Source organism: Podarcis raffonei, chromosome 15 (genome assembly GCF_027172205.1).
Source record: "Podarcis raffonei isolate rPodRaf1 chromosome 15, rPodRaf1.pri, whole genome shotgun sequence".
NCBI lineage: Eukaryota > Metazoa > Chordata > Lepidosauria > Squamata > Lacertidae > Podarcis > Podarcis raffonei.
Window position 1 is genome coordinate 15,866,932 of NC_070616.1, and position 21,731 is coordinate 15,888,662.

The 21,731-nt window shown below is 52.3% G+C and overlaps 1 protein-coding gene across 2 annotated transcripts in view; it reads right to left on the bottom strand.

Annotated features, from left to right (window-relative positions):
• Positions 1-21,731, bottom strand: part of LOC128402600 (fibrous sheath-interacting protein 2-like) — a 37,250-nt gene that overhangs the window by 6,493 nt on the left and 9,026 nt on the right. Inside the window, exons 11-16 of one of the 2 annotated variants that reach the window (XM_053366844.1) lie at positions 21,173-21,251; positions 19,423-19,504; positions 18,746-18,782; positions 11,539-18,352; positions 1,958-10,533; positions 1,080-1,334 (exon numbers count right to left, since the gene is read on the bottom strand). In XM_053366844.1, coding sequence (XP_053222819.1) covers positions 1,080-1,334; positions 1,958-10,533; positions 11,539-18,352; positions 18,746-18,782; positions 19,423-19,504; positions 21,173-21,251 — 15,843 coding nt within the window. Of the gene's footprint in view, positions 1-1,079; positions 1,335-1,957; positions 10,534-11,538; positions 18,353-18,745; positions 18,783-19,422; positions 19,505-21,127; positions 21,252-21,731 lie in introns of both variants that reach the window. The other variant, XM_053366845.1, reaches the window with a different exon arrangement.

Sequence of the window (21,731 nt, forward strand, 5' to 3'; positions counted from 1 at the left end):
TTGGCTTCGGGGGGGGGGGGAGCGTCACAAATCTCCATACCCTCCAACATTTCCTGTTTTCCTGCTGTGATATCTGTTTTCTGCTAATTTCTTGCCTGGGCAGCACACTGTTTAATGGCTATGCAGAGAGAATGCCCCCCCCCGCTGCATCTAACCCTGCTCTTCAGCCCTGGTGATGACCAGTGATGACCACCAACTTGGACGGCTTTAAAAAAGATTGAACAAATTTGTGGAGGAGAGGGCTATCAACGGCCACTAGACATGTGTGCTATACTCTGCCTCTGTGGCTGGAGGCAGCAATGCTTCTAAGTATTGGTTGCTGGAAGCCACAGGAGGGGAGAAGTGCTCTTGTGTTTGAATCCTGCTTGTGGGTTTCCCCACAGGTATCTGGTCGGCCACTGTGACAACAGGATGTGGGATTAGATGAGTCCCCTTTGGCCTGATCCAGTAGTCTCTTCTTGCGTCCTTATGTCCTTGGTCCTACTAGTGTCCCTCCCATTTCCCCCAGACTTCCAAGGATCCTGACCTGAGTCCAGACCAGAGCCGTCTTTTCCATAGGGCTTAGTGATGTGTTGCGCCACGGTGCCAGCCTCTCAGGGGCGCCCCAGCAAGTGGGGGAGCTGTGCAGCTTTGCCGGAGGCCTCCCCTTTCCCTGCAAGCCTGCCAGCTGCACCCCGCCAACCATAAGGCTGGTGGACGTGCAGCTTCCCTCCCAAGCCTCTGCAGGGATCGCTCTCCTCCCGAGGAGGCTTGGGAGGGAAGCTGCACTCTCCTCCCACAGAGGCTTGGGAGGGGCGCAACTTTACTCCCAAGCCTCTGTGAGGATCGCTCTCCTGCAGTGGCATGGGGGAGAGTTGCGCCCCCCCCATGGTTGGCAGTGCACAGCTATAGCCACCCCAACACTATCCGTGGTAATTTGGGGGTGCTGGGCGGATATTTGCACCCCGGCGCCACATCTGCTAAAGTCAGCCCTGGTCCAGACCTTCCCTGAGCCCCTGTGGATCAAGAGGCGACTCTCCGTCAGCTAGGAGGACACAGCTGTGGGCTGCATTTCTTCCTTCCCTGAGCCATTTGCTTACCGTGGAATGTGAGCTTTCACGCCGCTTGGGCGCAGGCGGGACCTCAAAGTAAAAGGATCTGTGCTCCTTCAAGACTTGCTCCTCCCCGTCGATCTCCATATCACTGAGGTGAGGGGCCCTGCCAGGTTGGTTGTCCTCGATGTCATGAGCCACGAGGCGGAGGATCAGGTCCTGCTTGCTTTCCACATCCTTCAGGAGCTCGACCTTCGTGATGTCTGGCCTCATCAGGCTTTGGAAGGAGTTTCTGCAGACCGCCTGGAAGTGCAAGAGCAGGATGGGGGGGGAAGGACAGTACCTTTTACCTGCGAGGAGAGGCACACCCAGGAGAGCCTCAAATCACGACTTAACAATGAACAATTGACAAGCTTCAGAACGCAACCCAAGTTACAAAAACCCGCACATGATATTGAAAGTGTTTTCCTATCAACAGTCTATACTAGCAACGCCATCATACAAATCTATGGTGTGACCACATTTGGGATAGTATACAAAGATCTGGGACTTCCAGGGAGGATCATGGCGGACTGACTGTCTTCTGTTGGCAGCTTGCTGACAGAGATAATTATGTAGTGATTGATGGTAGCCAAGGCATAAATCTTGGCTACTGAAATTCACTCTAAATATGAGGCTTAACGTGAAGCCTTGATTGTTCTTCCGCTCGGGGCAGGATGCCTTAAACCAGGCATGGCCAAACTTGGCCCTCCAACTGTTTTGAGACTACAGTTCCCATCATTCCTGACCACTGGTCCTGTTAGCTAGGGATGGTGGGAGTTGTAGTCCTAAAACAGCTGGACGGCCAGGTTTGGCCATGCCTGCCTTAAACCAAATCTACTTCTGCACATGCAAAGAAGCCTCCCACCCCACCCTGCCCTGCCTACCTCCTTCGGCCTCACCCCAAGGCGCCCAGCCATATCCAAAGAGGGCCTCCGTTCTTTCTTCTTGTTGGGATCCTGAAAGCCGAGGTTACTAGAGAGACTCTTCCCTGACATCGAGGCTCTCCTCAGCTCCGTGAGGCTCATGCCCATCTTTGACATGCACGTCTTTTTCAGCTTCTCTAGGGGCTCCGTCTTGATGGACAGGACGGCTAAGTGCTCCGCGACGATCTCTGGGTCGACCTTCAGCGCCTTGTGCCCGATGCAGGGGATGATTTTCACTGGCATATCGCTCTTCTGCAGCAGGGTTTCCGGATCTTCGGGCACAGTGGGCAGATCTGCCAAATCCAACTCGTCCTCGTCCTCTTCTTCGATGGAGCTGACCCGAGCATAGACTTTGCTGACAATGCGGTCCAGTTCCAGGGCACTGACGGTCTCGTTCTCTAAGTTTTCGTCACAAGGGTTGCCGCTGATGGAGCAGCTGGAGACCTCATTGATGATGATGCTGGCCACCTGCTCAGGGAAGAGGACCTTGTTGGTCGTCACGTCGTCATACAGCTCTTGCTGGGACCCGGATTTCTCCAGGACGTTGCTGAAGACGCTGTGGACAACGTGGTCGACCTTCTCCTCGTATTGGGGGTCCAGCTCTGGCTGGTTGCTGTAGGTCACCAGGTCCATTTTGTTCTTTGACATCTTTTTCTCCACGGACGTCTTCAGCTGGCAAGCGATTTCGTTGACATCTGTCTTGGACAAAGCCTTCTTCTCTTGGACGCCCAAGTCATTCTGGGCAAGTAGGATTTTCGTGAGCAACCTGCTTAGGATCTCCTCCAGGAAAGCCACCGGCACTTGTGTGACCAGGGGCACCTCTGTGGGTTCCATTGCCCCAATATTGCCAAGGAATTTCTCGATGATCTTGTCTGTTTCCAGCTTTATTTCCGCACTAGAGCGGGGCAACTCGTCCTCCATGTTCGTGGTCGACTGGAAATCGCGCCCGGAGATTTCACTCACCATGAAGCAGGCAACCCGGTTGACAAAATCCTCATTCTTGTTGGTTAAGTCATCGTACATAGAGGCTTCAGAGCTGGAATGTCTGAGGATGTCAGTGTAGACGGAATCCACAACCTCCCCAACTGCCCGGCTGTCTTCTGAGCCCAAGTCCTCCAATTCGTCGTGCTGCCAGACTCTCATATTCTTCTTTGAAAGAAGACTTTGCAAGGAGTTGATCATCTTTCTGCCCACCTCCTTCATTAAGGCAACACTCCTTGTATCCAAGTCGTCCACAGGGAGGGCATTGAACAGTTTTGAGAGGAATTTAGCAGCCACCTCCTCTATGATGATGGACGACAACCCCTTGAGGTGGGATCGCAGTGGTGTCTCACGCTCTGTACCCTCAGGACCACCCCCATATTGTTCCTCCAGGTTTCTTTCCGCTTCCATGGCCTCCTGCTGTCGGCCGAGCTCCTCCGAAAAGTACGCCTGCATCGGGTTCCCATAAATCTCTTTCATCACCAAGTCAGTGATCCTTTCCATAAGGATCGTGCAGCCTGTCCTGATGCATTTCTCAATGGCCGATGCAGTTCCAAACTCCGGCAAAATCTGGTGGTAGACGGTACTGGCCACCGTTTGGCTCACGACACGGTTGGGCTGCACCCTGTCAAGGTACTGGACCTCAGCGTTCTTGTCCTTGGAGATCTCTGACATCACATTGCTCAGGAGCTTCATGTGAATGAAATCGAACTCTGCGCACTGCTCCTCGGTGTCATCGGACGATGTCGTGGGGAGGGGAAAAATTTTGGACAAGAGGATTGCGAGAACCTCGTGTATGAACCTCTGAGACACCAGGACCGGGTTTGGTCTGTCACTGCTGACTGGGGACGGAGTGCTGCTCTTCTTCACTTCCATCAACACTTTCTTTGCCATCTCTCCCATTTCAAAAGGTTTTGAGGCCTGGCTCTGGGGTGCCCTTGGCAGCCCCTGGATCTGGTATCCTAGAATCTCTTTCTTTATCGCACTGGCCAATCTCTCCACTAACATCTGGTTGCTTTCCTTGCCTGCCCAGATAGGGGCTCCAGGAGCCCGATCTTGCAAGATGCCACACAGAGAAGCATGGATGACTTTAGCCACGTCCGTCTTCCCCACAGATGGGAAACCCTGCCCTTTGGTGGGGACCTGCAGGACCTTAACCGGGGACTTGGCAAACTCCTTTAAAATGGATTCCACTAGATTTCTGACGGAGGACTCCTCCTCCACAGGCACTGCCTCTTTCTTCTCCACCGGGCACACACTGGTTGTTGACGAGAGCAGCTTGCTTATCAGCCCGCTAAAAATGTCCTTCAAGAAGGTGGAGGAATAAGCACCTCCTCCATCCTCAAACTGCATCGCCTGCACCTCCCCTTCCCCAAGTTTCATGTGGTGGATCGTCCAGCCAGCTGTTTTTGCAGAAAAGCTGGGGGAAGGAACCGGCGGAAGTTGACTGGGAGGTGAGTATGGCTTTTTGCGCTGGAGCGTCCAGTCATCTGCTTCTGCAGGAAAGGCAGGAGGAGGGTGAGATCCGCAGGGAGGCGAGGGCATCTTATCCTCGTAGATTGTCCAGCAGTCTGGTTTTGCGGACGTGGTGGGAGCAGGAGACAAAAGTTGGCTGGGAGGAGAGTGTGGCTTAACGTAGTGGATCGTCCAGCGGTCTGTTTGTGTAGAATAGGTGGGAAGGGGAGACTTTCCAGGAGGTGAGTGTGACTTGGGAAGTGGATAGTCTGGCCTTGATTGACAGAGAAATGCTGCACTCTCTTCCTCCGTGGATTCGTAGTTTTGGTTTAGAGACCCGGGTTTGACGCAGACGGCCTTGCAGATATCGTCCATGAGGCTCTGGATACTTTTGCCTGCCTCGGGAGATGGTTTTCTTCTTGCTTTCTTCCTGGGAGGACTTCTCTTCCCCACACTGCCCAAAGGAGAATCTGGCGAACTTCCAGGGACCCATGACGGAAACATTTTGTGCATTATCTTAAGGAACATCTCTCCAAACATGGAGCCAGAGGGTGTGGTGTCCGGGAGGATGGTCTCCACTCGGTCAAGGATTGTCTCAGCTTCCAGAAACAAGAACAGGTATGGGGAAGTATCCCCAGTAAGCAAAGGCATCAGCTGGTATGCACAGATTTCTCTGATTATTAGTGGAGCTAGCTTTTCTGCTAATGAATGTCCTTCGTTTTGGAAAGCTTTAAAAATCTCACACTCCGATCCAAGCTGCTCCACCAACTTCTCATAGATGCAGTTGCTTATCTGAATCACTTCTTCAGGAACAATCTTTGGGAGAGGGAGGTCTCCCTCCGCACCATGAATGACCTTGACTTCTGATCTTTTGAACTCGCACACTAAAGCATTGACTAGCCTGGTAACTAGATCCCTCATCTCAGACTCTGATAAACAGCAGTCTTTGGAATATGCCAAAAAGTTTGGGGAGGACAAGATTTTGCAAAAGAAAGCCACAACAACATCCTCTAAAAAGGCTGCAGAGTAGATCCGTTGAGAAACTGGCTTCTTTTCCTTCTGCAATTTAGCACATTCGCGGGTGGCAGAATCACTGCTGTCTAAAAACGGGTGGAGGTGGAAATTCAAAATCTCCCTTATGAGCAAATTGGCCACTTCACGGAGGGTGCTGTTCCCTTGGACCTTGAGAGTACTCTGAAGCTCGCTTTGGGAGTTAGACTTCTGCAAAATCTGGTTGTAAACTGAACAGGCGATGTCCTCTTTGGTCTCTTCGTCCATCTCTGGAGTTTGCCCCGAGGTGTTTCCCAGCAGGATTTGATGTGCCAGAATCTCTGCAATGACATAATGTTTCAGGTTGGCGACCATCTCGGCGAAATCTGTCTCTGAGAAGTCAACCTGGTTGCCAACGCAAGCGCTGATGCTCTCTGGAGTGGGGAATATTCTCTCCAAGAGCTGGTTGAGCATGTCCTCCAGGAGAATGAAAGGGAAGACCGTCATGCAGGAGCTTAGGGAGTCTCCGGCAGAAGGGTCCACATAAGAGGGTGCCTCGTGAGATGTCGTAGACTGGAGATGATACTTAAACATTTCGTTGATAATGAAGCAAGCTATCTGAGTGACGTACAAGTTCCGCAGGCTCTCTTTGTCTTGTGGGAAAGGCTGCTGCAACATCACTTCGTGCAAGACGTCACAGTAGATAGAGTCCACCATGCACGCGATGGCTTCTTCTGAAATGCCAGCTTCTCCCCTGTTGCCGTAAGTGCTGATCCAGATGGCCTGCTTCAGAACAATGTCCAGGATGTCTTTCTTAAGTTGCGCAATTGTGCTGCTCATTTCAGAGCCAAAGCCACCTTCGCCCTGCCCTAGGCATGCAGTGCTACTAGAAGGAGATGGGAAAATCTGCAAGAGCAGCCTGTCAACGATGGCCTCCAGGACTGGGTAGCAGAGCACGGTGGAGTAGGGTGGTGAAGCATTGGCTCCAGGGACACCCTGGTCCACTACCAGTATCTCATGGATGAGGCACTTTGCTTCTTCCACAGGAGGCGGACCTGCTGTTGACCCCAGCATGCGATCGATGGCACTTTCAAATATCATGGTGGCTGTCTGGCGGGACAACACATGTCTCTCTTCATCAGTATGTTCCTCAGGCTCCAGGTCTTGTGTGCTGTCCTTGTAGGTTCTGCCTTCTGGCAGGGGGCCCAGGGGCGGCTCCTCGGGACCCTCTTGGATGTGCAGCTGAGCTTTCGTAAGCTCCTTTGTAAGTGACTTCACCAGCTTCACAGCTGTGTCTCCAATGAAGTCCCCGGGACCACTTAGAGGGGTGTCCGAGAAAGAGTTGGAGATCCTTGATATCAGCTGAGAAATGACTTCTCCTAGGAACGAAGAAGGATTCAACGGGCCTCTCTTCCCCGCCATGCTTGCCTGCCGCAGGTCCAAGGGCTTGACGGTGGTTTTGTACACTTCGAATCTTGACATGGAGTCTCCTGCGGCTGCTCTGTCCCAGGTAGGAGACTCCTGCCTGGCTACAAAAGGCTGGACATGCTGCTGCAGGATGTCACCCACAAGGAACCCGGCAATTCGGTCAATCAGGCTTTTGCTCTTATTCTTCACATCTCTCTGGACGGCTTCGAGGGAGCCAGATTTCTGTATGATCTTGCTGCACAAGGAATCGGTCATGTTCTGGACATCTTCCTCCGAATACTCACATTGTTCTGGGTCTTTTGTAACCTTGATTTGATGCTTCAAAAGCTTCATCTGGACATCGTTGAGCAGCTGGGTGGAGAGCTTGCTGAAGTCTGACTCCGACAGGTGCCTTTTGTCCATGGATGTGGAAGGGAAGATTTTTGACAACAGTCCAGTGATTAAATCTTTCAGGAATCCTGAAGACAGGAAGGTGCTGAATGGAGACCGGCTCTCAGTTTCCTCCTGAGTTTCAGAAACGTACTCGTGGAACGGAGTTGAAGGTGTAGTCTTGGGCAAGTCTCCAGAAAACAGTGGATGGAGAAGATAATCAGAGATGCCTTTTTCAACCAATCTCTTAATCTTGTCAAAGAGGGCACTCTGTCTCCCGCTGCTGAGGTCGTCTGGCGAAGCAACATCTCTTTCTTTCATCAAACTGTTGCACACAGAGTCAACCACATTCTGGACAACAATGTCCATCAAGGGGCCCATTAAACTCGGCTCATCTTCTTTCGGGACTCCGGTAACTGCAGCCTTACCAAAATGCAAGTTGATTGAACAGGCCAATTGCTTTGCAATTCTCTCCAACTCAGCTTCATGCCACCCTTTGCTTGATTCTTTCTTGTCCCTGGAAACAGGCAGAACATTGGCTAAAACTCTGGAAACAATTTCTTCTAAGAAACGAGCTGGGAAAACTCCTCCACAGGGACCCAAGGGTTCCCCAAGGCTATCCAGAACAGTCCTGACAATGTCCTCAGACAGAGCTTCAGGGTCGGGGCATCCTGAAGAGGACTCCTCTTTAGAGACGAATCTCTGAAGATGATGGTTTGTGATTTCCTGAATTATGAAGCTGGTCATGCAGTCTATAAAATCCATATCCCGACGCTTGATGTCTTTCTGTATAGACTCTTGTGAGCCAGCCTTCTCCAGCATATACCTGTAAACAGAATTGACCATGGTCTGAATCTCCGTCTCCGAATGGGAACGGCAGGGGGCGTCCTTTTTGGCCACCCAGATTTTGTGTTTGGAAATGGACGCCATCACTTGTTTGATCATGTAGGAGCAGAGCTCATCAAAATCTGTTCCTGACACCTCCCTCTTCCCTGGCTTTCGCTTCGCACCCTCGCAGGGCGGGAAGAGTTGATTCACCATCTGGTTGACAACCCTTTCCAAATACTTCTGAGACAAGACAGTAATGTACGCCGGAGTCGGCTGCTGCCGCTTTTGGAATTTGGGGAGGCAGATGCAACATTCGACCTTCTGGATGATCTGTTCGGCCTTGATGTTTCGAAAGGCATTCCGCGGCAGCCTCCGGCAAACCACCGGCGGCAGTTGGTAATCCAGAATCTCCGTCAGAATAATTTCAGATGCCCTCTCAGCCAACGACTCAATGTCCCTGCCTATGTCTCGGTCGGCAGCCAGCTGGAACCCAAACTCCCTTAAGATGGAGTCAACTATTTTGCTGACCGTTCGACTGTCCACCTGCGGGAAGTATGCCTTTTCATCGGCCCTTGTCAAGACCCGCACGCCAGCTTTTGTAAACTCTTCCACCAGGGCACTGATAAACAGGGTGTTCATCTCCTGGAGGTCGATGCAGGTGTCCCGGTTGTATTTGCTATGCAGCGAAGAGAAGATCTTGAACAACAGCTGGCAAATGACTTCCTCCAGGAACGACGCCGAGTAAATGGTAGTGAACTCTGGGTGGAACTGCCTGTGATCCCCACGTCCCGACATGGTCACCACTTCCCTCCGGTAAGTCCTCACGTTGCAAGTGGCAGAGTGAGGCTTCCTTCTCGCATGCTTGCCGCTCGGAGCCCGGGAACTGTATGTCCTGTGCTGCATGGCCGTTTCCAGCACTGTCTTGTTCCTGTCCCGCAAGCTCTTGCGGGCCTGATGCCTCCCTGAAACGGGCGCTTTCCACTCTGGCCGCCTGCCTCTCGGCAATGAGTGGTACATGTCACTTTTACCACTTCGCGGGTGCTTTTTGCCAAAGCTCTGCCCCCGTCCCTTTTTGCAGGGCCCCTGTGAGAACCCCACGGCCTTCTTCGAGTAAAGTTTCCCATGCCCTGGATGATCAATGCAGTGGGAAAGCTCTGTGATCACCGGTTTCACCAGGGTATGTGCCAACATGTCGAGCGCTGACTCATAGGAAGGCACCCCTGCCTCAGGCTCCACCCAGGGCTCCTCGCTGTACTGGATGTCGTATGTCAAAATGGTGGAGGCAGAGTCCGTCTTGTGGGCTTCCACCTCCCTGCTTGAATATTGGAAGAGCTCGCCGTCGCTGGCACTCTTCCGGATGTCACAGAACTGCTCGTCCTCTGGGAACTCGTCAAAAGCAAAGGTGCCAGTGAAATGGTCTGTCGTGATGCATTTGTCCAAGAGGGTCCGGATCAGCTTTTCGCTCACGACGTCCAGCAGGACGACCGATTTGGGTGAGAGTCCCAGGTTGCCGCTGAAGATCTCATTGCCCAGCCTGTAGGCATGCGGGCACACAGACGAATAAAGGTTCTGCCTCTTAGGCATCAGGTCTGTGTCATGGTACGGCGACATGTTCTGAGCTCGGGCATCTGGGAAGTGCCCCGCAAAACTGCCCTGAGGCTGACCAGGCCACATCGAGTCCAAAATGATGTGCAGGACTTTGTTGACGACCTGCTTTGCTTCGGTGGACTTCAAGCTGCGGATGAAGCTGTCAAGGTTGGAAGCGACGCAGCTGAGCCGCTGGTTCTTGTGGGCAATTTGGTCCATTGCCGACAAGCAAGCCACCCCTTTGATGTCGCTGGGGCCTCGGCAGTCTCCCCTGGAAGCTCCGCAGGCACAACGAGAGAAGTAGGGCTGCTGCTGGGGCAGTGCGTCCCGAGCTTTCCTTTCGCTCATGGATTTGCACCTGATTTCGATTTCCAGGCACAGCAGGTGGGCAACCTCCTTCACGAGAGGGTGGTAAACCTCGTCAAAGTCCGCCAGGCAGAGAGGTGGCAGGCAGATGTACCTTGACTTCCTCGTAAGGAAGCCTTTCCTGCTGACTGTCTCCTGCAAGATGTTCCTCTCACACAAGATGCTCAGGATCCTCTCGGATATGTGGAACGCCAGCTCTTTGATGTTGACGGGAGCCGATTTGGGGCCCCTGATTCCATGCTCAGGGCAGCAAGAGTCCACTGAGCAGAACATGGAGAGGCTGGTCTCAATGCCATCGCTTCTCTCTCTGGCACCTTGCCGGGCACAGGGGTTCAGGATGCTCCGGATGACGTTGGAGACCACTGTCTGGGTCAAGGGCTCCCAAAACACATCGAGGCAGGAGGATTGCCTCTTGCAGTGGGGCAGGTAGGTGCTCCTCCAGATCCGTTCCTGGAGCCACCTTGATTCAGACTGGATCATCTCCTGCTTCCACGCTGGGCAAGAGGCCCTGTAACCCTTCTCATCCAAAGCATCTGGGGGAGGAAACACAGACAGGTTTACTATCACACACCTCAGGGAGCTTCTGAAGCCCTGGAAATACCATGAACCGATTCTGGAAGTCCCAACTTGGGTGGTTTCGGGCAAAAACTGTTACTGTTAACTATTAACGGGGTTGTGTGCCCAACTAAGTTCTACGCAGAGTTAGACCCATTGAAATTAACAGCTCACCATAGCCATGGCAATCAATTCAATGAGTCTACTCTGAGTAGAATTGCATTGGGTGAATCGGTTCTTTCTGCCTTTGGGTGGGATTTTCCTCCCCGGGAACCTGTCTCACGTAGCAGGAATGCTGCTCATCAGACACTTATGCACATTCTCAAACACACCGGCCACAATGTCCCTGGCAATGGAGCCAATCTCTGCCTGGGAATTACTATGGAAAAGCCCCAGAACCTCCAATCTCTTGAAGCTGCAGCAAAAGAGCCTCTCACTCAGCTCGCCTTGTGCCTTCTCCAGGATGCAAACAGATGACTCAAGATCCCGGGTCTTCATTAGAACCTCGCTGACGATGCTCTCTGTCACTTACAGCATTTTGAGGGTTTCGGTGATGTTTGTGTCGTTCAGCGGCTGCTGCTCAAATATCTCTTTCAAGATGCCCCCAACAATAATAAATTATGTATTTATTTTTTTAATTCTGCACCCTGTATAAAACAGGCAAATCAGCCCAATTTACATGTCAATAAGTAATGTTAAGCTTTTTACTAACTTTAAAGGGTATTTCCAGCCTGCAAGGGATCCTTTCGCTGGGATTTCCGCACGGCAGGGGGTTGGGATAGAGGACCCTTGAGGGTCCCTTCCAACTCTACAATCCTATGATTATATGCTGCAGAAATGTGAAGAACTGGATTTAAGACCAGGGAAAACAAGAAACCAAAAGGAACCCAAACGAACCGTTGTCTCCATCCCTGTTTTTGGCTGCCGCAGAGCATAAGTCAGCTCCTTGAAAGGGGCCACCACAACGTAGCCCCGAGGCTTACCTTTTGGCCGGAAGGCGATCAGCTCCTTGATGACGCTCAGGACAATATGGTTGGCCAACGTCTGGATCTCGCAGAGGTCTGGAACGTGGAAGCAGGCGAGGAGTTCCAGGTCTTTATGCCTGTCCGGACTCTTGCTTTTGAAGATGTACTGATTGCTCTCCCATTTGGAAAGCAAATTGCTCCCTTCCTGCATGAAGAAGCAGCTTTCCTCCGTCGTTGCCCTTTCGCTGGAATCGCTTTGCCTCTTATCCCACCGGCTGAGCAAGCCGTGCGCCCCGGGCTTGGAGCCCTCCCTCAGCGGGAAAAGGTGCGTGTTCTTCTCATAGCACAAGGACTCACTCTCCACGCCAAACTCGCAGAGAAGGGTGTTGACAATTTCCTCGGCGGCGTGGCCCAGCTTCAGAGGGCAGATGGTGGAACAGCAGCCGCTCTCTGGTGCAGGGCCTCTGGCAAAGGGCTGGTGCTGGTGCATGGTGCCAGGCTTTCCCCGGTGCCCAGTTTTAGTGTGTCTTGGGACAGCCTCACAGTCCCCTGTTTTCTTAAACAGCTTTTCCAAAATGGTCCCCTCAGGGATGGAGCTTTGCCTGGGGAGCCAGTCGTCCTCTGGGAAATCCAGCCGGAATCTGTTGGAGACCCTGTCCTGCCTCCGTCTTCCAGAAGGCCTCACCCTGGGGGCTGACAGGCAACCAGGCAAGCACTGGTGCCTCTCTGGCCCCACATGAGCATCCCACTCTGAATACCTGAAGACGGAAGGGAATTTGGAGGGTGTCTCCTCCTGCACCTCGGCCTCTTCTTCTGAATAGATCACCATCCCAGGGATGTTGATCGGGGGGAAGCTATCCCTTGTGTCTATCCTCCTGATTTTCTTGGACGTCGTTTTCACATTGCCTGGCGATGCGGCGAGATCCTGAAAGAGGGTTTTGTCCTTGCCAAAGGCCCGCCCCGACATCTCCAGCTGCAGGTTTTCCACCATCAGCTCGGACGTGATCTCGGTCAGGCTCTCGTTGCAGCGGTCCAGCATGACGCTGATGGTCTCGCTCAGGACAAGGCTCTCCGAGGAGCTGCAGAACAGGGTGGCTTCCTTCTGGGTGAGCTCCCGATCCAAGGTGTGCTTGATAATTTCCAGGACGCTGCTGACGGCGTTGTTGGCATAAACGTTCAACTCGGCATGGAGCATCTGCACCTGCCGGATGGCCGTCTCAATGCACTCCTTGGTGGCAGCACTGCCCAGCCTGGAGAAGTCCAGGAAGTTATGGGTTGAGCCCAAAGTTGGCAGCCCTCCTTTCTCTTTCTCCCCCTGCAACTTGTTCCGAAAGCCGTCCATCGTAGTTTCCGCCACATTCCCGACCTGGGCTGAGATAGAATCCAAAGAGCGGGTCAACTGTGCAAACGAGAGGCTCTCCAGCGGGAATTTCACAATTTCCAAAAAGTTGCACCGGAAGTCCCGCCTGAAATGCCGGGCCACAAAGGTCTCCAGCATGAGGACGGTGCACTCCACTGTCTCCTTGGCTATCTTGTCAATTGTATCCATGGCCCCCTTCAGTGAAACATTATAGAAAGGAAAGTCGGGTTGGGTGAACCGGTTCTTTCGGCCTTTGGGTGGGATTTTCCTCCCCGGGAACCCGTCTGACGTAGCAGGAATGCTGCTCATCAGACACTTATGCACATTCTCAAACACACTGGCTACAATGTCCCTGGCAACTGAGCCGATCTCGGCCTGGGAATCACTGTGGAAAAGCCCCGGTGCCTCCGATCTCTTGAAACTGCAGCAGAAGAGCCTCTCGTTCAGCTCTCCCTGTGTCTTCTTCAGGATGCAAACAGACGACTCAAGATCTCGGGTCCTCATTAGAACCTCGCTGACGATGCTCTCTGCCACTTGCAGCATTTTGAGGGTTTCGTTGATGTTCGCGTCGGTCAGCGGCTGCTGCTCAAATATGTCTTTCAAGATGCCTTCCTTGGGGAGCACTTGCTTGAGGTAAGTCAGAAAGTCCTCGTAGAAAAGGCACTTGGGTTTACCCCGGATGTCCTTTGTGGTCGACTCAATCTGGAGATACATCTGCCCGTTGTCCATCCTGAAAGACTTTGCGGTGGTGTGTTGGTGCACGTGAGAATGTGGGCCATCAATGTGCAGGTCTTGCACAATGGAATGCACCAGATCACTCGCGAGGGAGATCTGCTCCGACGATAAGGTGTTGACCCGTAGTATTGTCCGATGGTAATCTTCGGTTTTGAAATCGTCAATGATGGTTCCCAGGACTTTGCCAACGACATCCTTTGCGTACACTGTCAAGTCTGACTTGCACAAGCTCGCTCTCATGAGGGAGGTTTCGGAGTCGTCGGAGAAGGCTTGGGGCTTTCCTGCCATGCCGTCACCACCATGCATTTCATACTGGAAGCCGGAGTGCCTCCTCCGCTTCTGATGCATAGACTGTGGGAGGACCTCTTCCAAATTGGATGCGGCAAAGCAGGCGATTTTGTTTAGCACATTCTGGACCAGTTCTTCCCCAATGGTCTGTGGTGTAGGGTGGAGTTGGGAAAGGGCCAGAGTCATCTTCTGGATCTCTGATTTCCCTGTAGGGGAAGATGCCTCCACAGATGGGTCTTTTTTTCTGCCTGAATTGTCCACATCCCTTGAGCCAAACAGCATTTCCATGACAATGGAGTAGATCTTCGTGAACACGCTGTCCACAATTTCGCCAGCTACACTCCCGGCATTTGCCTGGGAGATGGCATCTATCATCCCATTATAGGCAGAAGACTTTGATTCGGAACCAAAGCATAAGGAGTCGGTGCAAAAAGACGGTAGGTGGCCCAACTCGCCCACAACCTTTTGGGTCACCTGGTTGAGGACATCTTCGACTCCTGTCACCAGTGGGAAACCTTTCTGCCCCGACGGCTGCTGCCTAAAAATCCTTTTCAGAACCCTTTTCTGAACCTCGTTTTCCGTCAGAGCTATTTGGACAGACAAAATCTTGAGCAGGTCATTCATGAGCTCATTGGCAGAGGCGTTTTCTTCATACGGGATGATGTTCTGGCAAGAAAGCATCTCCCGTTCCAGGTCCGCCTGGATGACTTTCAGGATGGTACTGGTCAGTTTCTCAGCACAGAGTCTCAAGTTGGACAGGGACTCTTGGATGACAACTTTGGCTTTTTTGCGGTGGCTGCCCGCCTTGCCCTCTCCAGCTCTCGGTTGACCATCTGTGGCCAACTCAGATTCCAGTTTCTCCTCGGCAAACAGCTCCAGCCTGTGGGAAATGTTGTCGACTAAGTATTTTGCCATCCTTTCTGGGGAACAGTCCTTCAACTCCGATAGCTGCTTGGACCCAAACTCTGCTGCCTTTCTGCCTTTTGTCAGGCCTGGAACTTTGTGGCGATCTGCTTTGTGATCCAGGAAATGGCTCCTGAGTCCACCCTTGGCCTCTCGTCCAGCCAGCTGAGTGAGAGGCTCAACAGTCCTCTGAATAAGGTCAAAGAGGAGGCACTGGAGTCGGTCAGAGAGGGCTCCCCTTGTATTCAGAACAGTTGCAAGCCCAGAGCTTAGATCGTCAAGCACAATGTCCACCACGTCATTGGAAACCAGCGAGACGTCGGGTTTCCCCACCAAAGGAGCAGAGGGGACTTTCTTGGCGCTGAGCGTTCCTGCCTTAGAAGTCCCAGGTGTGTGAAGTTTCTCGGTGGCCAAGGGAGAAGGTGAAGCGCTTCCCACATCCAACATGACAGTCTGGTAGATTTCATTTAAAAACATCTCAACTGTGTTCTGGATTTGGGCCTGGATATCTCTTTTGTAGTCAGGGTTCTTCCTGAAAAGCTTCTCCAAAATGCTATCTTGCCGGCGTAAGGAGCACTGCACTTCCGAAGGGGCAAAGACCATCAAAACCAGGCTGACGATCTGGCTGGCGGCAATGCTTTCGGAGAATATAACGGGAGGCATGGAAATCTTCTCCACTTCCCTGTCCAGCCCATGCTTCAGGCTCTTCAGCACCATCTTGGCCACTTCCTGGGCATATGGTTTTAAGTTCGCGTGAGACGACCGCAGTGCCTTTTCCTTCCCACCTAAAACAGAACTGTTCAAAATGCCTTCTAAGCAGCTGGGCAAACCCCCACACTGATTCGCCAGCATCCGCCTGAGTTCCTGCTGGATGGCGGAGGAGAAGTCTGAACTGATGCACGTTTTGAGGTTTTTCATGTCTGAGCAAAGCTGGGATTCCACTTTGCAGGTGACAAAGGTTTCCAGCTTCGAGATAAATGTTTGCACCAGGTCATTAGCCAGGTCTGATTTGGGTGGAAGGTGATGCTCGGGCTGGCTAGCCCTGGCTGAATCTTCTGCAGTGCTTGTGGGGCTGGTCTGTGTTTGCTCCTGGGCAAGTCTTGACTGACAAGCTGTCTCTGGTTCTCTGAAATGCACCGTCGGTGGACTTTTGCTGGCGTCTCCAGGTACATTAAGAGGGAAGATGTCGGTGATAATCAGACTCGAGTGCCTGTTTCGGATGCCCTCCGCCTCAGTTTGAGTGGCGCGCGAGATCTTCTCGAACGCCGTCTTCACCAGATCGCAGGCAAAAGTGCTGACGTCTGCGTCTGGGATCACGGCCTGAGCCCTGAGCTCGGCAGTGTGCCCTTTGGAGGCTGGCTGCTCTTCAGGCGGGCACCGACTGATGTCCATGTGGGCAAGAGACGGAGGAGGAGGGCCAGGGGGCCAAACTGGTTGTTCAGCCCAAATATGCTGGAACATTTCGTTCAAGAGATTCCACACGGTCCGGATTATCGGAGATTGCTCTTCCTCCTTGAAGTCCTCTTCCATTTTCTGCAAGGCCTGCTCCAAGGACCACTCACCAGCTGTGGCCCATTGTCCTTTCTGCTGACCTCCGAGAGACGAGAAAATGGCATCTTGGACGAAATGCTCCATGTCCTTTTCTGCGCCTTTTGCATCGGTCCTGCCCTCTTTTTCCGCTTCAGCCGATTTGGGGCTGAGTCTGTTCCACTGCCGGGATTCCAGCCCAAAGCTTTCATATCTTACTTTATCCGGGGCCTCTTCTGTCAGCAGCACTTGCCGCTCCTTGTTGACCGATGACAAAGTTCCGTCGGGTTCCCTTTTCTCTTTTTCCTCCGCTTCCATCTCAGAATAAATGACCATGCCGGGGACATTAACGGGAGAGAACGGCTTCCTCGGCGATTTCTCACCTGACACATGTGTGGCTCCCATCACCGTCGCGGCCTTGGGATCAGGAGAAGCTCCGCGGCTGGGAAGCTCCCCCTCCACTCTGAGGCAAGGTCTCGGTTTTGCTGCTGGATAAATACCCTGGAGTTTTTCTGTACTCAAGCTGTTGAACACGTCATTGATGAGCTGAAGGACAATTGAGCTCTCCCTGGTAGGTAGCGTCCCTTCCGGGCACATTTGCCTCTGGATGAAGTTTAAGATGCTGGCAATCATCTCTTCCACATACTGGAGGAGGTTTGTCTCTGAGGAAGCAACCGTTTTGGAAACTATCTTGCGGATTGTGTCCTTCACTAGGGCGTTGGCTGCCTCAGACTCTACCGTGTGCGGTGGGACTGATGCACAAAGCTGATTCAGAGGCATCCCGATGGCTTTAATCTTGGCACACAGTTCAAACTGGGACACTTTTGTTTGGCTCGAGGTGGCAAACACTTTCAGCTTCTCAATGATAATCTGGACAATCTCCTCCGCAATCTCATACGTCGACTCGAGGGACAGGGGCATCCGAGACCGCCAGAAGGACGGGTCAGGTGCAGAATGCTTCCCGGACGCCATGACGCACATGACTTTGCACTCGGCCATGAAGCCGTCCTTGGAGATGGTCTCGAAATACTTCTTCTGAGTGATGGAGTGCAACTTGCTGAGCACGCTTTCCACAATGTCAGCAGCCACAAAGCTGGCGATCCTGGAGACTGACCCGGCCACTGGCTGGCCTGAGGGCGGGCTGCCTAAAAGGCTTTCGGAGATGGATTCCAGGAGGTCCTCCACGGAAATGCTGACGGAGCAGCCCTGGTCCACCAGTATCATTTTGAAAACGTCGTCAAGGATTATGGCCATGATTTTGGTGAGGGGAAGTTTCAGCTCGGCAAAAATGCTCTTGAGGTCCTTCAAGCAGATGCCCTCTCTCTGGTCTATAGGGCCATGGGGAGGAGGCTTTTGTTCTCCTTCCACAAAGGAAAGCCCTTCTGTGTCCGTGGTGGTGGTGCCAGTCGTGGTAGTTGTTGTAGTATCTTTGCCAAAGAGACCCCTCGACATCATGCACTTGCGCTTGCCGTGATACAAAGCGCCCGGCTTCTCAGGGCTGTCGACGGGACCTTTCTGCATCTGGGTGATCTGGCTGTCCGATTTGGAGCTGCGCATGCTCGCAGTGGTGGACAGCAGCCCACAGTGCTTGGTCGGGGACAGAAATATGGCCGTCTTCCCTCTCTTCAGCTTCCCTTTGATGAGGTCAGTGTCCAGCGAGACCTGGGTGCTCTTGGTAAAAGAGGTGTAGGAGGACTTGGAGGAGAGCAGGGAAGCAGGCTTCCCGCTGATGGTCCGCAGGTCGCTCGAGGTGGCGGGCTTGATACTGGTGTCCGTGAAGCTGACCTTCCTGGCAGACATGGTGGGGAGGGTCCTGTAGGTTTCGTAGAGGTCTTCGTTGCAGCTGCTGCAGCTGCTAGAGTTGTCCGAGGACAGCACAGACTCTTCGGAGATGGTGTACACTCTGGTCCTGACCCGCTCTTCGAACTTGGTGAGGGCCGGGTAGAGGATGCTGGTGACGGCCGACACGACCCAGGTCATTATATTCTGGATGATGCTGTTAAGCTCCGGAGCAGAGATCTATTATGGAAAGGGAGAGGGAGAGGGAGAAAAGGGGTTATTGATTTCACATGCACTGGCTCAGGTATGACGTTTAGGGAGGGTCCCTGAACAGAGCACCCAACATTTTGATTTTCATCCAAAAGTAGTCAGGCAGGTGGGAGGCTCTGAATTCGATTGGGTGGCAAAACTGTGGGGGGGCATAACCCCTCCCCGCGCAATGTTTTCCCAATCAAAACCCAAGGAGTTTGTAACCAAATTTTCCATGCACATTCCTGAGTTTGATGAGTGTTTCAGCTATGCTTAGATATGCAACTGGACACCATTTCAAATCAAGATGGCGGACTGAACCTTTTAAAACTGCTCAGCACATCCGCTATGAAATGTATCAGCACAATTCATAGAACAACCTACCTTTCCTCTTAGGCTTTCCCGGATTCCTGACTGGTCTCTGAAAGAAAAGGGGGGAGAGGGGAGTAAAGAAAAGAAAAAAGAAGAGGAAGTCAAAATGTTGGAGTGAAGTTGTATTTACATGTGCCTAAGATTGGGCCACTTCTTTCAGGGGTGATCTGGCCAACTTGCGCACCAGTGAGTATCACAGCAACAGCTTCCTGGCTCAAGCAATTGAGACAACTCTGTTGTGGCCAGTTCTGGTATAGAAGGGGAAGGGAACTCTTGGGGTTTTTTTTCCAGAGCAGGATCAATCACATCCATCAACCAGAGCCCCTAAGCCATAGCTCTGGCAAGTAAACAAGGCAACAACAAAGCTTTCAAGTTTTCATGTGGCAGATTAGCATAGGGAAAGCAGAGGACGGGGGTGGGAATAAGCAGAGGCTAGGCACATCTCGCCTTTTCTTCAACAGGGTCCCTACTTCTCACTAGCAGTTCGAACAACAGCACTTTATTGAAAGATGGTCTGCATTTCTAATTAAAATCTAATTGCTGTATTTCACTTGGCTGGCAGGGCTGATGTGAGCTGCAGCTGAGGGACATCTGGGAAGCAGTTACATTGGCTACCCATTCTCTAGAGTAGAGGAGAACTGTGCAAATTCCTTATCATGCTTCATTCCAATTCTCTCTGGGGCACTTACGAAGTAGAAAGCAGTTGGTGGATATAAGCCGAGTAAGAGGACTCAGAATCCTCATTTTCCTGAGATGTTGAGGCCATACGCTCTGCAAGAGGAGATAGACCTTGGGATTAATAATCCTGTCAGGGCTGCAACTACAATCCAAGCTAATGTTGGTGGGGAAACAGTGAGGGAGGGGGCACATGAGGCAATGCCTCTCCCCCTTTAGCCCACTGTATGCGCCCTGCCCAGGGCTTTATGCGTGAACTGAAATAAACTTGAGGCCTAGCCTCTCTAATTTCAAAAATCAAGCCTGGGCAGGGCATATCCAATCTGCTTCCAGACCACAAATTTGCAGGTATAATTTGAACAGAGGAGGCCTCCAAAGTGTTTAGCTCTGTGAGTTGCATTGCCAAATCCATGATGAGAAAGCTATATTCAGTGGAGACCTCCATTTCTCAGCTCAGACCTGGGTCAAGACATGGGCTGGCCACACCCTCTGCCAGGGCTTGACTTGTGAAATTAAAGATCCTGGCACTCAAATCTGCCAGGAACCCACGTTCTCTCCCACTTCTTCTTCCCCACCTCCAATCCCATGGGAAGCTAGTGGTAATACGATGGTTACAAGGGAAGTCACCAGAGCATGTGGAGTACAGTGGTGAAGTCACCTTTGTCCAAAAGAGGCTGGGGCTAGCAAACCAGATGGAGCATGAAAAAGGCGCTCTGAGTGACTGAGGCCACCTGAGCCCCTGTGGACAGTGCTGAAATGCATTTCCCACTTCACAAGAATTCAAGCAGACCCTTTTTCCATTTAAAAGAAGGTTGGGGAGCAGAGAACAGGCTCAAATCAGTGGTGTTTATATATACACACACACATTCTAGAATCATAGAATTGTAGAGCTGGTAAAGGTAAAGGGGACCCCTGACCATTAGGTCCAGTCGTGGCTGACTCTGGGGTTGCGGCGCTCATCTCGCTCTATAGGCCGAGGGAGCCGGCGTACAGCTTCCGGGTCATGTGGCCAGCATGACTAAGCCGCTTCTGGCGAACCAGAGCAGCGCACAGAAATGCCGTTTACCTTCCCGCCGGAGTGGTACCTATTTATCTATTTGCACTTTGACGTGCTTTCGAACTGCTAGGTTGGCAGGATCAGGGACCGAGCAATGGGAGCTCACCCCGTCGCGGGGATTCGAACCGATGACCTCCTGGTTGGCAAGTCCTAGGCTCTGTGGTTTAACCCACAGTGCCACCCGCGTCCTCCTCTGTAGAGTTGGAAGGGGCCCCAAATGTCATATAGTCTAACCCCCCACCAGGGATCATCTAGTAGTTCAATCTCAGTTAAAATATCCATGACAGATGGCCATCCAATCTCTGCTTAAAAACCTCCAAGGAAGGGGAGTCCACAACCACTGGCAGAGGAAGGAGGATGCGGTCCGCCCCAGGTGTCATCCCTGAGGGGGAGTGACATTGTCGCCCCGCCCCCTGGGACACTGACCCCACCCCTGTGGGTAGCTAGCCCCGCCCCCGGGTGCACAGCATGTGCGCCACTCCGGGTGCTGGAGCAACTAGCTCCGCCTCTGTCCACAACCTCCCAAGGGAGACAGTTCCACTGTCAAACAGCATATGTCAAACACACACACACACACACACACACAGCAAACACCACACCATAAAGTATGAGATGCTTAGGATATTAAATGGCCACTTCCGGAAGCCTGGAAGGCAACCAACCTGCCTCTCTCGCCATGTGGGGCCTGTGTTCAGTATGCTCTGTACCTATTTTGCTCTTCTCCACTCTCCTCTTCTTGCTTGAGCTCCTCTCCTTGGGCGGACTTTCCTTCTCACTCTGGGCAAACTAAAGCAGACATTTAAAAGCAGAAGTATTTGTTAGCATCCGCTGAGAGTCTCCTGCGGCTTTGCCAGGTGAATTTTAAGCCACCCCAAAGTTTGAGGAATCCCTTTATATCTTACTCTTTTCCTCCAGGTAGCCCAACGTGGTGTACATGGTCCCCCTCCTCTAAATTTTTATCCATACAACAACCCTATAAGGTAGACTAGGCTGGGAGGCAGTGACTGGATCCCAAGGTAACAACACCCTGTGGGCTTTGTGGCTGGCTGAGGGATTTGAACCCTGGTCTCTCCCAAGTCCTAGTCCAGCACTCAAACCACTGTGCCTCACTGGCTCTGAAAAATAAGCTGTGGGCCCTTTAAGGATTGTAGACGGCCTTCCAGGTGGGGCAGAGCCACTGGAAAGAAAGGTCTTGAACCTTCAGATGTCTTTGGTCCTTGGCTGAGACAACATCTCCCATAGGTCAGCCAGCAGATGATCTGTTCC